The sequence below is a fragment of the Budorcas taxicolor genome, chromosome 4, assembly GCF_023091745.1.
Source record: "Budorcas taxicolor isolate Tak-1 chromosome 4, Takin1.1, whole genome shotgun sequence".
Classification (NCBI taxonomy): domain Eukaryota; kingdom Metazoa; phylum Chordata; class Mammalia; order Artiodactyla; family Bovidae; genus Budorcas; species Budorcas taxicolor.
The window spans coordinates 102,803,442-102,817,130 of NC_068913.1; the positions used below are offsets into that span (position 1 = coordinate 102,803,442).

The 13,689-nt window shown below is 39.2% G+C and overlaps 1 protein-coding gene across 1 annotated transcript in view; it reads right to left on the reverse strand.

Moving 5' to 3' along the window:
• The window catches only part of DGKI (diacylglycerol kinase iota), a 504,567-nt gene that overhangs the window by 96,879 nt on the left and 393,999 nt on the right, over positions 1-13,689 (reverse strand). Inside the window, exons 23-24 of the mRNA XM_052638497.1 lie at positions 7,718-7,797; positions 5,422-5,466 (exon numbers count right to left, since the gene is read on the reverse strand). Coding sequence (XP_052494457.1) covers positions 5,422-5,466; positions 7,718-7,797 — 125 coding nt within the window. The remainder of the gene's footprint in view (positions 1-5,421; positions 5,467-7,717; positions 7,798-13,689) is intronic.

Sequence of the window (13,689 nt, forward strand, 5' to 3'; positions counted from 1 at the left end):
CTCCATTCAGACACTTCTAGACTCCAAACCACAAATTAAGGAAGGAGATATTTCAGAGAGAGGAGGGAGATGAGTAAGGGTAGCCAGTAGCAGGAAAGGAATGAGTCAAATATTTGCAGACACATGCTGTTTGCCCAGGACTAGAGAGAGCTCTGATGGACTGCAGCACAAACCTATCCTCTAGGAGAAGATTAGGCATGTAGAAAAGAAAGAGATCAGAGGATGAACAAACAGCTATAGAGTCAGATTTGACCAAGAGTGTTTTCTTATGAAAGTGAAAGACATCTATAACGGCTCTAAAGGATGAAAGAACTTTTTGAAATTGTTACATCTATAGTGAAATATTCCAACTATTCTAGAGTTATCCTAACTAAATTGATTCTTAAAGAGGAGGAATCACCAGACCCATTTTCACCCATTATTGAGTCCTACTGTACTTATTAGGGTTTCTCAGGGGGCGCTAGTGGTAAAGAACCTGCCTGCCAATGCAGGAGACATGAGAGATGTGAGTTTGATCCCTGAGTCAGGAAGATTCCCTGGAGGAGGGCATGGCAACCCACTCCAGGACTCTTGCTTGGAGATTCCCATGGACAGAGGAGCCTGGCAGGCCACAGTCCGTGGGGTCACAAAGAGTCGGAGACAACTAAAGTGACTGAGCACGCACACATACATTGTATTTATTAAAACCTCAAATTATTAGCTCATAATAGTTTGAAAACACTACTTCTGTGTGCCAACTTCACCCATACATATGGTGAAACCCTGAGTGTCTACAAAATCCCTAATTGTCCCTGGCTCCATTGCGCCACCACATCCATAGATAACTCTTTATACTTTCCTTTGCCTCTTTGTCTCTTTCCACTTTCTTCATCTAGCACTGTCATTGGCCTTGTCCCCAGAAGTCCTGAGGGCCATCAGAATGACTCAGGGCTTCTCAAACCTGCACAACGGACATTTGGGGATGGGCAATCCTGTTGCAGGGAACTGCCCTGTGTGTTGCGGCATGTTTACAGCTTCCTTGACCTCTACTCAGTAGATTCTGGTACTTCCACATCCCCTAGTCATGACACACAAAAATATTCAAATTGCCCAACTGTCCCATCAGTTCAGTTGCTCAGTCATGTCCAATTCTTTGCAACCCCATGGACTTTAGCATGCCAGGCTTCCCTGTCCATTACCAACTCCCAGAGCTTGTTCAAACTCATGTCCATAGTGTTGGTGATGCCATCTCATCCTCTGTCATCCCCTTCTCCTGCTTTCAATCTTTCCCAGCATCAGGGTCTTTTCCAATGAGTCAGTTCTTCCCATCAGGAGGACAAAGTATTGGAGCTTCAGTTTCAACATCAGTCCTTCCAATGAATATTCAGAACTGATTTCCTTTATGATTGACTGGTTTGATCTCCTTGCAGTCCAAGGGACTCTCAAGAGTCTTCTCCAACACCACAATGCAAAAGCACCAGTTCTTCAGTGCTCAGCCTTCTTTATGGTACAACTCTTACATCCATGCATGACTCCTGGAAAAACCATAGCTTCAACTAGACAGACCTTTGTCAGTAAAGTAATGTCTCTGCTTCTTAATATGCTGTCTAGGTTTGTCATAGCTATTCTTCCAAGGAGCAAGGATCTTTCAATTTCATGTCCCATATGAGGGACAAATCTCCCCCAGCTGACAATCACTAGGATGGTTGAATCTGCCTCTATTCCTTACTAACCTTACAACTTGGAGTTTAAAAGAGATATAATGAAGTCCAGGGAAGGAGCAGAGAAGAAATCATTTCATAGTAGGAGGCCTCAAGATGAATCTTATTAAATAGGGAGACAAAGTTCAATTTGCCTACGAATTCTAGCTTATCTGGCAAGCTCAGGAATATCCTGAATCTGCTAGCACAATGCATTTTGTTTATCAAGTTATAACTTACCAGTTACAGGTAACGTGAGCTGCATTAGGATTGGCAGGGGATGGGCTTTGTATTTAGACCTCAGAGATGATACAGGCAGGAATTTTCAGCAGGCTATAAATATCCAATAAATTCTTGTATAACTCGTAAGGCCTTGTTAGGTTAATACAAGGTGTCATTTTGAGGCTTAGCGTTTTGTTGGCATTTCACTATGAATTTGGGAAGGGAAGAAACCAAAGCACTTCATTGCTTCAATGGCTAGGAACTGCCATCCAGCTCATTAATAAGGTGTCTCGGGGACTTCACACCTTTCCAAAGCCTGGTTTTTCTCTTGAGTGTTTTTCTAGCCTTAGAAAACAGTCAGCTAAAATCCCAGCTGCAAGTTAGTGAGCCTACAGGAATTTTGCAAGTTTTCAAACTTGCTGATGTTTATTCATTCCATGCAAGTTAATTCTCAAGTACATTTACTTCCATCTCATACATAAGAAAAGTCATTAGAAAGTATTTCAGGCTTTTTGTTGTTCACCTTACAGGTCTTTCTCCTAATCACTCACTAATCTCAGACCACAGATGCTGATATTACCAGTTTCTGCTTTAGGAAACAAAAGATCTAGTATTAAATTTCCTGCCAGTTGGTTTGGTCACTTTCTGGATAAAACAAATGGCACCTCTAGCCCATGTATTTTATACACACAAGAAAATATCAGAATCAATCTATGTCATCTCAGCCTCCCCTTAGCATTTGACTTATTTCATCACTTCTGCCTTTTTCGAAATATGTTTCAGTTTTGGCTTTCATGATATCATCTTCTCCTTGATTTCCAACTATCCAGCTGCTCATCTGTCTCCATGACTCTTATTGACTGATTGTTCTCTTAACCTTGTGCTCTTCTTGACCACTCACTAGACACATATGACATTGAGCTCTTTTCTTTATGCAAACTCTCCCTAAGTGATCTCTAGCCTGATAGGTTCAATGAAGTAGCATTCCTTTGCTAACAACTCTCAAATTTCTGTGTCGAGGAATGAATTTTTCAATGAGCTTTGAAAGCCATACATCCAATTTTCTACTCACCAAAACTTCTTGCATCTAATAGGCAGATCAAAATTATTGCAGCTAAAAGAGAACTCTTCATTCACTATCCCTCCAACTCATTCCTAGTCCTGTCTGTCTGTGCTTGTAAATCTCAGCCAAATGAGAACGGTTTTATATCCCCCTACTCCTTGTCTCAACCAGCTTTGTGATGCTCTGCTTAGGAAATTTCCTCACCACCTTCTCCCTACTCTCCAGCCATATTAGTTCAAATATCATTTCCCTCAGTTAAACTACCTATTTAATGAGCAGATTCTGGGCGTCCCTAGACAACCTTATACCAGCCTTCTCTTAATACCCAAATGGCTCCTGCTTTTTATAACTCTTCAAGGAAGTATGTGGTGCAAAGTAACACCCTGACACTCATCTTTGATCACTGAATTGGTCATCCTATCTGGTCAGTGCACAAACTTTTGCGAGTGACATTTATAATGCAGCCGTTTTGACACCAGGGTTTGACCTGACTGCAAACAAACAACAAAAACAGGAAGATTTTGATACAGATAAGTACCATTAATCCTTCTGAAGGTTGTTATGAACAAATAATCAATAAAATAAATGTCCTTATCATATTCTAGAGTCTCAACCATCCCCTGCTATCTGCAGACTTGCACAAACACAGCATAAAGAAAACATGGTACAAAATATCCATATATCAAAACTCTCATGCCAAAATGACTACATTGAATAAGTCAGGATAATAAATAAATGCATCATAAAACTAATTAGAGGAAATGTTTGAGATGCTTTGATAAAGCTGCAAAGGTTTAAAATACCATGTGTAACAATTAAAAATTCTAAAAAAGACTTGAAGTCTATGGCTAGCAGTGCCAATCCTTAAAGGGTAGAAATCAACTCTAGTCTAGTCTTTAAAAACACTTAAAAAGAAAATGATATCTAGGTAGTGACTCTAGGTAAATATGCAAATAATGGATACAGGAAAGGTTGTGCTCTATCTAAAAAATACAGTGAAATTTGCCTTCTAAGAGTTGGTGTTAAAAAAAAAAAAAACAGTCCCAGAAGTAGAATTTATTTTCTCATAGTAAACACATCTAAGTGAATTTTTATCCTTTCTTTTGAAGCCAGATGGAGGGCAGGATTCTGGGATAGCGGGGTACTTTCTCTGAGAAATAAACATACAAAGAAATAAGAACATCAGGACCACTTCTGTCATCCAGCCTTGGGATAATTAGGCTGCTTTGACTGAGGGCATAGCTATTGACCTACAGGGGAAGAAAGTTACCTGGATGCTACAAGGCACAGGGGTCTTTAAATGGTTTTTGCAAAATGATGCTTAACCAGCAGTTTCAGGGGTAGTTAGTATAATAGACACCAAAACCCAGAATGAGATGCTACCAGGAACTACGATTTAGACATTTTAAGTCTTTCTCCCACATGGAAGTATATAGGGTCTAGGATAAGATTTATTTGGAAGGTGTCACTGGCATGCTATGACTTCCACATACCCCTCCCAGCTGGCAAGGGTACCGGGCTTCCCAGGGATAAGGGCTTTTATGGGACAACTGAGAGCTACTTTGCACGCACCCCTTACAATTTGGTGTGATGCTGTGCTGCTGCTGCTGCTGCTAAGTCGCTTATGTCGTGGCCGACTCTGTGCGACCCCAGAGACGGCAGCCCACCAGGCTCCCCCGTCCCTGGGCACTGGTATCTAAATCATGCCTGGGAAACCTAACGGGAAGAGGATGGCTTGCAGAGGCCTGTGCTACACAGCAGAGATGGGAAAGTGAGGGAGCAACCGCGCTCCCAGGGAATGTTGAGGCAAAGGTAGCTGAGTGTTCTCCCATGGACTAGAGGTGGGTTACTAGAGAGAGGCAGGCTGGGTTTATTGGATTCTGTCTATGAAACCAGGATGGAACAATCAGATTGCATTTTAGAAAGCTGGTTTGATGGTTGCGGAAGCACAGAATTTACTCTCTTGTTTGTAAACGAGAAACCCAACTCCTGGTTGCTCCCGGCAGCCATCTTTGATCAGGAAAACATCTTGTCCAGGGGTGAAATTTCACAGAAAAGAGAACAGAGCAGAAAAACCAACAGAAGAATGGAGTTTGAACCGTGGTCAAATGGTACACAAAATTCACCCTGAATCCGAACTTTGTGCTGATGTAAAGCAAAAGACTCCCCGTCAAGCTAGTTAGAGTTGCGTTTTCTAGTATTTGTCACTAAAAGCACTTCATTTTATAATCTCTAAAAGATCTGGGAGGACAGCCACAGCTCAAATTTGTGCTAAACCAGAATTGTCCACTTTGCAGGAAAATGCCCAAGAATCAAAATGCCAGCTTCAACTTGCCTCTCGGAGTGAATTCTATCCCTTAAGGAAGATGTGGAATCTAATTCAAATGAGACATTAATTGAAAAATGGACTTCTTTTGGCCAGAAGGTAAGAAACAAGGAGAGTCAATTATATGTTACCTGGTAATGAACTCTCTGGGAGCCAGAAGAAACTGACTGCAGGTCCTAATGAGAAAATGGAAAAAAAAAAAAAAAATACCCACATATCTTGAGATTATTTTGAACAAGCTGCTTCCACGACTCCATCAACTAAATGCCCAATTTTATATTATTAAACCCATCTGGAAAGCATCTTACTCTCCCCAATCCCTCAAGGCTAAGCAATGAAGACAATGCCAAAAATAATAAAAGCACACTAAGTAGGACTGAGAGAAGAAAGGCCATTTAGCTACTGAAACTTAGAAATCCTAAACAGTGTTTAGAGGTGAGTGGTATAATTTCAAGGAGAGAGATGACCCAAAGTAAAAGACAGGCGATTCTGTTGTAATTGATGGGGGTCATATTTAACTTGCACCTGGACTTTTGGCTTGTGAAATAAGCTGCTTAGGTCCCTTTAGGCGCTTAGGAAGAATTTATTTACCTAAGACCAAAAACATACTGTCATGATAATTGTGTTTATACCAATAAGTTGCTTGGCAAACAAGATTCCATAGACTCAAAAGAAAATCGCTGACCATCTCTGCATGATCACGAAGTGCAAATTAACAGGACTGAAATTAATGAGGTTTTACTGGAAGATTCTGAGAGCCAGGCTCCCTGTATAAAGTTTTATAACTAAGTCGTTGCTACTGTCATGACCTGCAGGCTTCCTTGTTAATGAGCATAGTGATTCTATTTACAGATGTCAGTAATCCTCACACCTGCTTCCCACAGGCTTTATCAACTTACTGTCTAAGCCCAAGTTCAAAACTCTTCCTCTATCTGTGCTTGCTCTTTACTTAAAAAAAAAAAAAAAATCCTACTTTTAGTTGAATATTGGTGCAACGAGCCTAACCGTTATTTTTCAACAAAGTCAATTCACCAGTGAAATATTTTGCTAATGTGGGATCTTAAGTTACCCAAGTGTTTTATATATAAAAAAAGTTTGTTATCAATTACGACTTTTTTATTACAGGTTTTTTTGAGGGAGGATCTACAATAAAAGAATATTATTTTGGAAAAAAAAAAAAAAAGAACAATCTACTATATGTTCTAGGATTGATTTGGACCTGAGTCACATGCTAAGAAGTTTACTAACTTTAACATGCTTGAGTTATCTTTGGTAAATGTAGCCAAATTAAGCCACAAATATAAACCTTGTTGACTTTTCTTCTCTCACCCTTATTAACACTCACAGTTCGGCATCTATTTCAAAATACTCTGTATTCCCAATTCCAACTCTATTCATAACAAAGCTGAAGAGAAAAATCAGTAATTATTACATTACTTTATGCCTCCTACCTGAGTTTATATCCACCAAAAGGAACAGAATCTAATGTTCAAAGCTAAATCTTTTGCAGCCCCAAAACTGCAAAATTTGAAGGGATTTTAAACACTATACATCTTCTTTATTTGTGATATTTATTTAAGTATAATGTGTGGTCTGGAAGAAAGTTGCTCATCTTGGGATATTTATCAAAATCACCCAACAGCTTTAAAAATAAAAATGTCTGGACCACATCCCCAGAAGTGATTCTAATGTGCATCTTTCACCAAGAAACAAAGATAAAGAAGTGGCTATTTGCGTGTGTGTGTGTGGTGTGTGTTTTGCCATTTTCAGGATAAGATACTGAATACTCTCCCTTGAAGTTCTGCAAAAACAACCCATGACCACTGTAGTGATGAATCTGGGTTTCTGGGCTTTGCAGGTGCAGTTCAAGGGAATGTCACATATGAGACTCCCCTTTCTTGTTCTCAGTGCTAAGACTGGATTGAGAAAAAAATAATAGATTATTCCTTTTGTGTCCTGACACGAATTCTTTTGAGATAGAGGTTTTTCTTTCCTGTAGAAGTTACATTAAAAAAATAAACCTAGTTGTCTCTGACTGAAGTTTGTACTAGACACAAAGCACTAAGGAACCACAAATCTCTGTTTCCCTTTATTATTTATCATGCCCCTTGAAATTCTGTAGAGTTCAAAAAACACAGGTGAGCTGTCTGGCAAGACAAGGACTTCCAAGCAATAGTTAAGGATCACACTGGAGCAGCATCGTGCTGTCGTTAACCCTATCAACCCTTTCCCATTCCAACCACCGGAGGCAGAGAAATAGCAGTGGGGGTGGGGAGAGAGAGGATGCAGTGTATGCTTAAGAGAAAGATGAGGCCACCATTTTTCCATTTCTCCCCAAATGCCTCATTTTAGAAGTAAATAGAGATGGCTGGTAATTGACAAAAACGGAAAACTGAGCAGCATAAATGATTGGCTAAAGAAACTCACCTCCTGCAGGCGATCTATGTACATACGGCAAGTCTCCAAATCACAGTCTCCACGCACAACTAGAATGCCCAGTGGGATGGCTGAGGGCAAAGGAAAGAGAAAAGTCCAAAATAACATATTTGATTTTTCTATTTTGGCATAAATGCATTTTTTACGGTTGAAAAAGACCCCTCATAAACAATACTGCTTTTTTTGATATTTCACTCTCTCCCGGCACCTCTCCTATGAGCTCAGTCTCTTTACTTACGCAGCTTTCATATTTTCTCCTTGCATGATCCATCTTGCCCCTTGCCACCTGGCCAGCCTTCACTGCATTTTGTCTCAGTGGCCCTGACATGAAATATAATGTCATGGAAACTGTAGACTGACAGGGCCAGAGGCTGTTCACAGCCAGCTGCTAATTTATGCCTGCATTTGCAATAGCCAACGTACCAGGGAGGAATTAAAAAATCATGATTCTGGACACTTACCCCTTTCCCTCTTAAATGCATTAGTCTTAATCTTTCTGTCACATATTAGTTGTCTAATAAGAGACTCAAGCTACTCAAGGTACTGTTGCTACCTGGTAGCCAATACCAGAACTAAACAGGCAAGAAATACTTAAAAAAAAATGCTTCTAGAAGGTTCACAGCTATAAAATCCAATTGATTTTAAAGATGGTCAGTGTAAATGTAGTAGCAGCAGGGCTTCAGAAATCAATGAGGAGAAGCTGTTAGGGGCTTTAAATATCTTTTCTAGGTGGTAGTAAATGTCACAGGATGACTTTAGTAGATAGAAACTCCTACTTTAGATATAGCCATAAGATTGTCTGAAATAATGAAAGTAGTCTCCTTCCCAAAACTTCAAAAAAATGTATGTGTACATTTCTGATTTTATAAGTATAGTTATATTATTAAACCCATGATTTACAAAATATTTCAAAATCTTGAATCAACCAACTAGAGATTAACAAGGAGATGACAGGACAATGGCATCCACTAAAGATTTTTAAAAATCTTTCACTCATTGAATTTTTACAGCCTCATCATTGATAAGTAGGTCTGAAAATGCAAAGTGCTAGGACTTTAAAAATGAACCATACAGACAATAAAATCCATTTAAACTCATGGGAAAATCATGAATTCACAAAGTTGTAGAGAAGACACACATATGAAAAATAAGATATGGAACATAGGCTATAGTAAATGTATGAACTTAAGTCACTTGAAAACTAGGCAAGAGGGACTAATTCTTGCCTGGAGGGTAGATTTTAGGCTCTCTGAAGGATATGGAGCCCCATTGGTCTTTTAGAGAAGCAAGAGTGGTCTAGAGAAAAAGAAATAGAATTTGTTTCTCAACATTAGCCCTAGATTGGCTCCTTAGGAAGATCAATACCACTGTGTCATACCTCTAGGTTCCCAAAGTGCCACACAATTAAACTGGAAGACATCCATCACCCTGTAGAGCTATGTAAGCCTATGAATCATATGGACTCTCTCACCACAGGAGTAAGACTTATTTCCTTTACAACCCCAATATCTGGTAGATATGTAATAAAACTTTGTTTTTTTTTTATACAAAGGGGTGGAGGGAGGAGGAAGATAAGCTTAGAGCCTGTGCAAGTATGAAAGAGAAACTGTGTCTTTAAGAGCTAAGTCTATACAGGATAGACAAAAACGGAATTGGGGAGAGTAGACAGTGTGCATTAGGTTGGAGCTTGCCTTTGTCTGTTCTTCCAGAAGCTAAGCAAGAGAACAGTAAGCAAGTATGTGAGGAACCATGCAAGTGTCATATGTTTGGGGGAACAATAATCTGGGGAAATATTTTTTCCTCTCTCTTTTTTTTTGTATATAGCTAGAAGTATCCAAAAAAAGTCTTCAGTATGGCAATCATGCCTCTTTGAAAGGAATGAAAGGGAAATTCAATAAAGAGATTCCTAAAAGTAGTTAATAAAGTAATTATCCTCAACTAGATTACTCAATAGGTTCAAATAAGGTGATCTAGTTAAGTAAGAGAAGAATAAGGATTTCTAATCTTTGACGAATGCAGAGGAAAACCTAGAAGTTTGGCCTAGAAAGTAAATCACACATTGTGGAAACAGAATACAACTATACTTATCATGAGAATCCATATATGAATCTTGTTTAATGAAATTTTCTCTTAATTTCAAATGTGCAAATGCAGAGACATAAAATCCCATTAATATTTACCTATTTACTTAAATGAGGAGGCATCTTATATGGGAATGCAGGAATTTGGTCAACACCTCGGATCTCCTTCTTACTACCAATGCCTAGAGTTAGTCTGGTCGTAAATTCAATATACTTGGTAGAAGATACTTTAAACTACACTTAGATATTGGATATTCTAGACCCAAAATAATGAATGTCTAGGAAAAAGTTTTCCAAGATGTGTCATTCATTTCTACTAAGAGTACAAAATCAGCAACTTTGCTGATTCCTCAAGAAGCTAATTAAGAGAAATTGTATTTGATTGATATTAGCTATTCAATTAGGATTAAAAAAAGGAAAAAGGCATCCTATATCACAATTTCATAATACAGTTACTGGCATTTGTTGTCAAATTTATCCTATGAAAGTACTACTGTGCACTAGAAAGAATTTATGGTCATTTTCTCTTGGATTCATAGCCCAATGCTCTGGTCTTACAAATGATTCATGTTAGCTGTTTGGTCTTGAAACTTAATTCCTTTGATCCTTTGATCTTAGACAGTATATTCAAAAGCAGAAACATTACTTTGCCAACAAAGTTCTGTCTAGTTAATGCTAGACAGTAGTCATGTATGGATGTGAGAGTTGGACTATAAAGAAAGCTGAGTGCTGAAGAATTGATGCTTTTGAACTGTGGTGTTGGAGAAGACTCTGGAGAGTCCCTTAGACTGCAAGGAGATCTAGCCAGCCCATCCTAAAGAAAATCAGTCCTGAATATTCATTGGAAGGACTGATGCTGAAGCTGAAACTCCAATGCTTTGGCCGCCTGATGTGAAGAACTGACTCATTTGAAAAGACCCTGATGCTGGGAAAGACTGAAGGAGAAGGGGATGACAGAGGATGAGATGGTTGGATGACATCACCAACTCGATGGACATGAGTTTGAGTAATCTCCAGGAGTTGGTGATGGATGGGGAAGCCCGGTGTCCATGGGGTCACAAATAGTCAGACATGACTGAGTGATTGAACTGAACTGAACTTGATCCTTGGATTGAAGGCTATAGGATTTAGAATAGGTATCTTCTAGGATTTGGGGAAGATTAAATGCATTACTATATTTAAAAATGAATATCCAGAACATCAACATTAGTTCTTCCTCACTCCCTTTACTAACTTTTGTAGGCTTCCCTGGTGGCTCGGGGGTTAAAGCGTCTGCCTGGAATGCAGGAGACCAGGTTCGATCCCTGGGTTGGGAAGATCCCCTAGAGAAGGAAATGGCAACCCACTCCAGTACTCTTGCCTGGAGAATCCCATGGAGGGAGGAGCCTGGGAGGCTGCAGTCCATGGATTCGCAAAGAGTCGGACACGACTGAGCGACTTCACTTCACTTTTACTAACTTTTGAGCCTCTTGAGCTAGAAAATTGGATAAACCAAAAATCTATTTTTCAATGTATTGTGCCACAAGGATTAGCTGGTAGTAGTTCTGTAAGTTATAGTCTGCTTATTTAAAACTAACTTTTACTCTTTGATGGAAAAGATAACTGTAGTACAAAAATACTGTGATCTGACACTTCTGTTTGAGGCTTTAAATGGTGAAGAGAAACCAGAAACTTGTGTAAAATTGCCACCTTTCTTTTACACTGCTGACAACCAATCGCCAAACCTCAGTGAAGCTTCCTTCATCTTAATTGGGAGCAGTGAGAATACTTCTCACCCAAGCATTAGCATTACTATTCCTGATCTTGATGATTCATCTTATTTTAGTGTTTGAGATTTTATTTGACTGCAATAAGCATCAGCCAATACTGAACCTACATAATGGAACTTTTATTGCAGGGCTCAAATGGAATTTACAAGTTCTAACTAAGCAATAAAGAACAAGCTGGTTTCTATGTTAACAAGGCAGATTTAACACATACTTACTTCTCTTGTGCCAGAAACGCTACTAAATTACAGCACATGCATTTTAAAAAAGATAAAAACCAACAAAAAGAGAGAGTAAGGAGAAAATGGCCATGGATAAAGCAGAGGGAAAACTCATACATAACTGACTCAAACGCCCTAGACAGTCTAATTCTAAACTATACGTGGGAGTGGATAAGAACCAACACAATTTACACTGCAAAACCATCAGAAGATGCGCTACCCAGAAACACCATTTGCAGTTAAAATAAGAATCACTGGATATTAAATCACTAGATTCTACCACCTACTCTTGGTTAGGTGCAGTTACTTTATAGAAAACGGGGATTAACTAATCATCTCAGAATGCAGAGATACCCAACTTGTTCCTCTCACTAGGCTTTCCAGAAAGCTGGCAGTCAGACCACACATTCTTAGAAAGAGATCTGAAGAGTCTTCTCTGGGGAATCCTCAGAGAGTTAAGAGAGAATATTCCCTCCATGAAATATAAACATGATTATATTAAAAGATGAAGAATATGAAGAAGAAAATGGGTCATTATTCAGAGAACAAATAGGTCCTTGAAACTGGATAGAATGGAGTTTAATAGAAGGGTTAGAAGATGAAGTTGAAGAAATCTTTACAAAAGAAGAGCAGAAATAAAAGGAGGCATAAGAAAAGGTAAGGAAAATAAGACTGGCCCAGTGGTCCAACTTTCGAATGACAGGAGTTCTAAAAATCAGAAATAGAAGTAGTTAACAGAAACAAACAAAAAATCAAGACTATTTCTTAGAACCGAAGAACATCAGTTTCCAACTTGAACTGCCCAACAAGCACAGTAACTAAAGGACAACAGGAAGACATTTTACTTGAAATTTAAGAATATTGGGAACACAAAGAGGGGTCTACAAAGTTCCAAAGAGGAAAAATAAGACGGCAAAGAAAATGGGGATTAGACAGTTTTAAATTTCTCAAAAGCAACTGCACAGTCACAGAAGTAAGGAAGCAATGGGTTCAGAATTCTACGACTTTTACACTAATTCAAACTACCAAACAAGTTCAAGGACTGAATAAAGGACATACCCTCTACTAAAAAGTTACTGCAGAACTTGCACCAACAAAAGTTGAATTTGGAACAAGAATGAGGAATGCATGGGATATAATGAGGAATCTAACAAAGAAAAAAAACCCTCCAAGGCGATGGGGCTAGAGGATTCTAGGGTGAGGGGTATACTGGAGCACAGTGACTCAATAGGCCAAGATGCAGAGAGCTGTCATCACCGAGTCTCACCATCACAGGAGAGTTATTTTTCCACCTAAGGACAGAATGTCTAAGTGAGTCTGAACCAGTTTTCTAACAGTCACTCCAAGATTTACTCTGCCTTAACCTGTTCTTGAGAGCAACAGTTAGGTCGTGGTGAAGGAGAAAAATTCAAAAAAGTCCATCCCTTATAACGACAGTTCCACATGATAGCTAGAACCCACCCTAACAACCTTACCGAATGCTTTCCAGAATGCAATCATGATCTTGCCCACTAAACCTCATAGAATGGGTGCACAGGTACTCTTGGGGAAGCTGAAAAGTGTTAGTCACTCAGTTGTGTCCAACTCTTTGCAATCCCATGGATTATGGCTCCTCTGTCCATGAAATTCTCCAGGCAAGAATACTGGAATGGGTAGCCATTCCCTTCTCCAGGGGTTCTCTCAGATACTGAACCCAGGTCTCTTGCACTATTACCATCTGAGCCACTAGGGTAACTGAAGCCAGACACTATTCCTGAGATTCTTTCCTGATCTTGACAGCCTTCATCTAAAAGTGAAAGCATCATCACTTCCTTGCACAGGGAGGTTTAAGATTGCTACTTGATTTTTCAAAACTGCTGTATCTGAATGAGGGATGCATTTATTGATGGTAAATA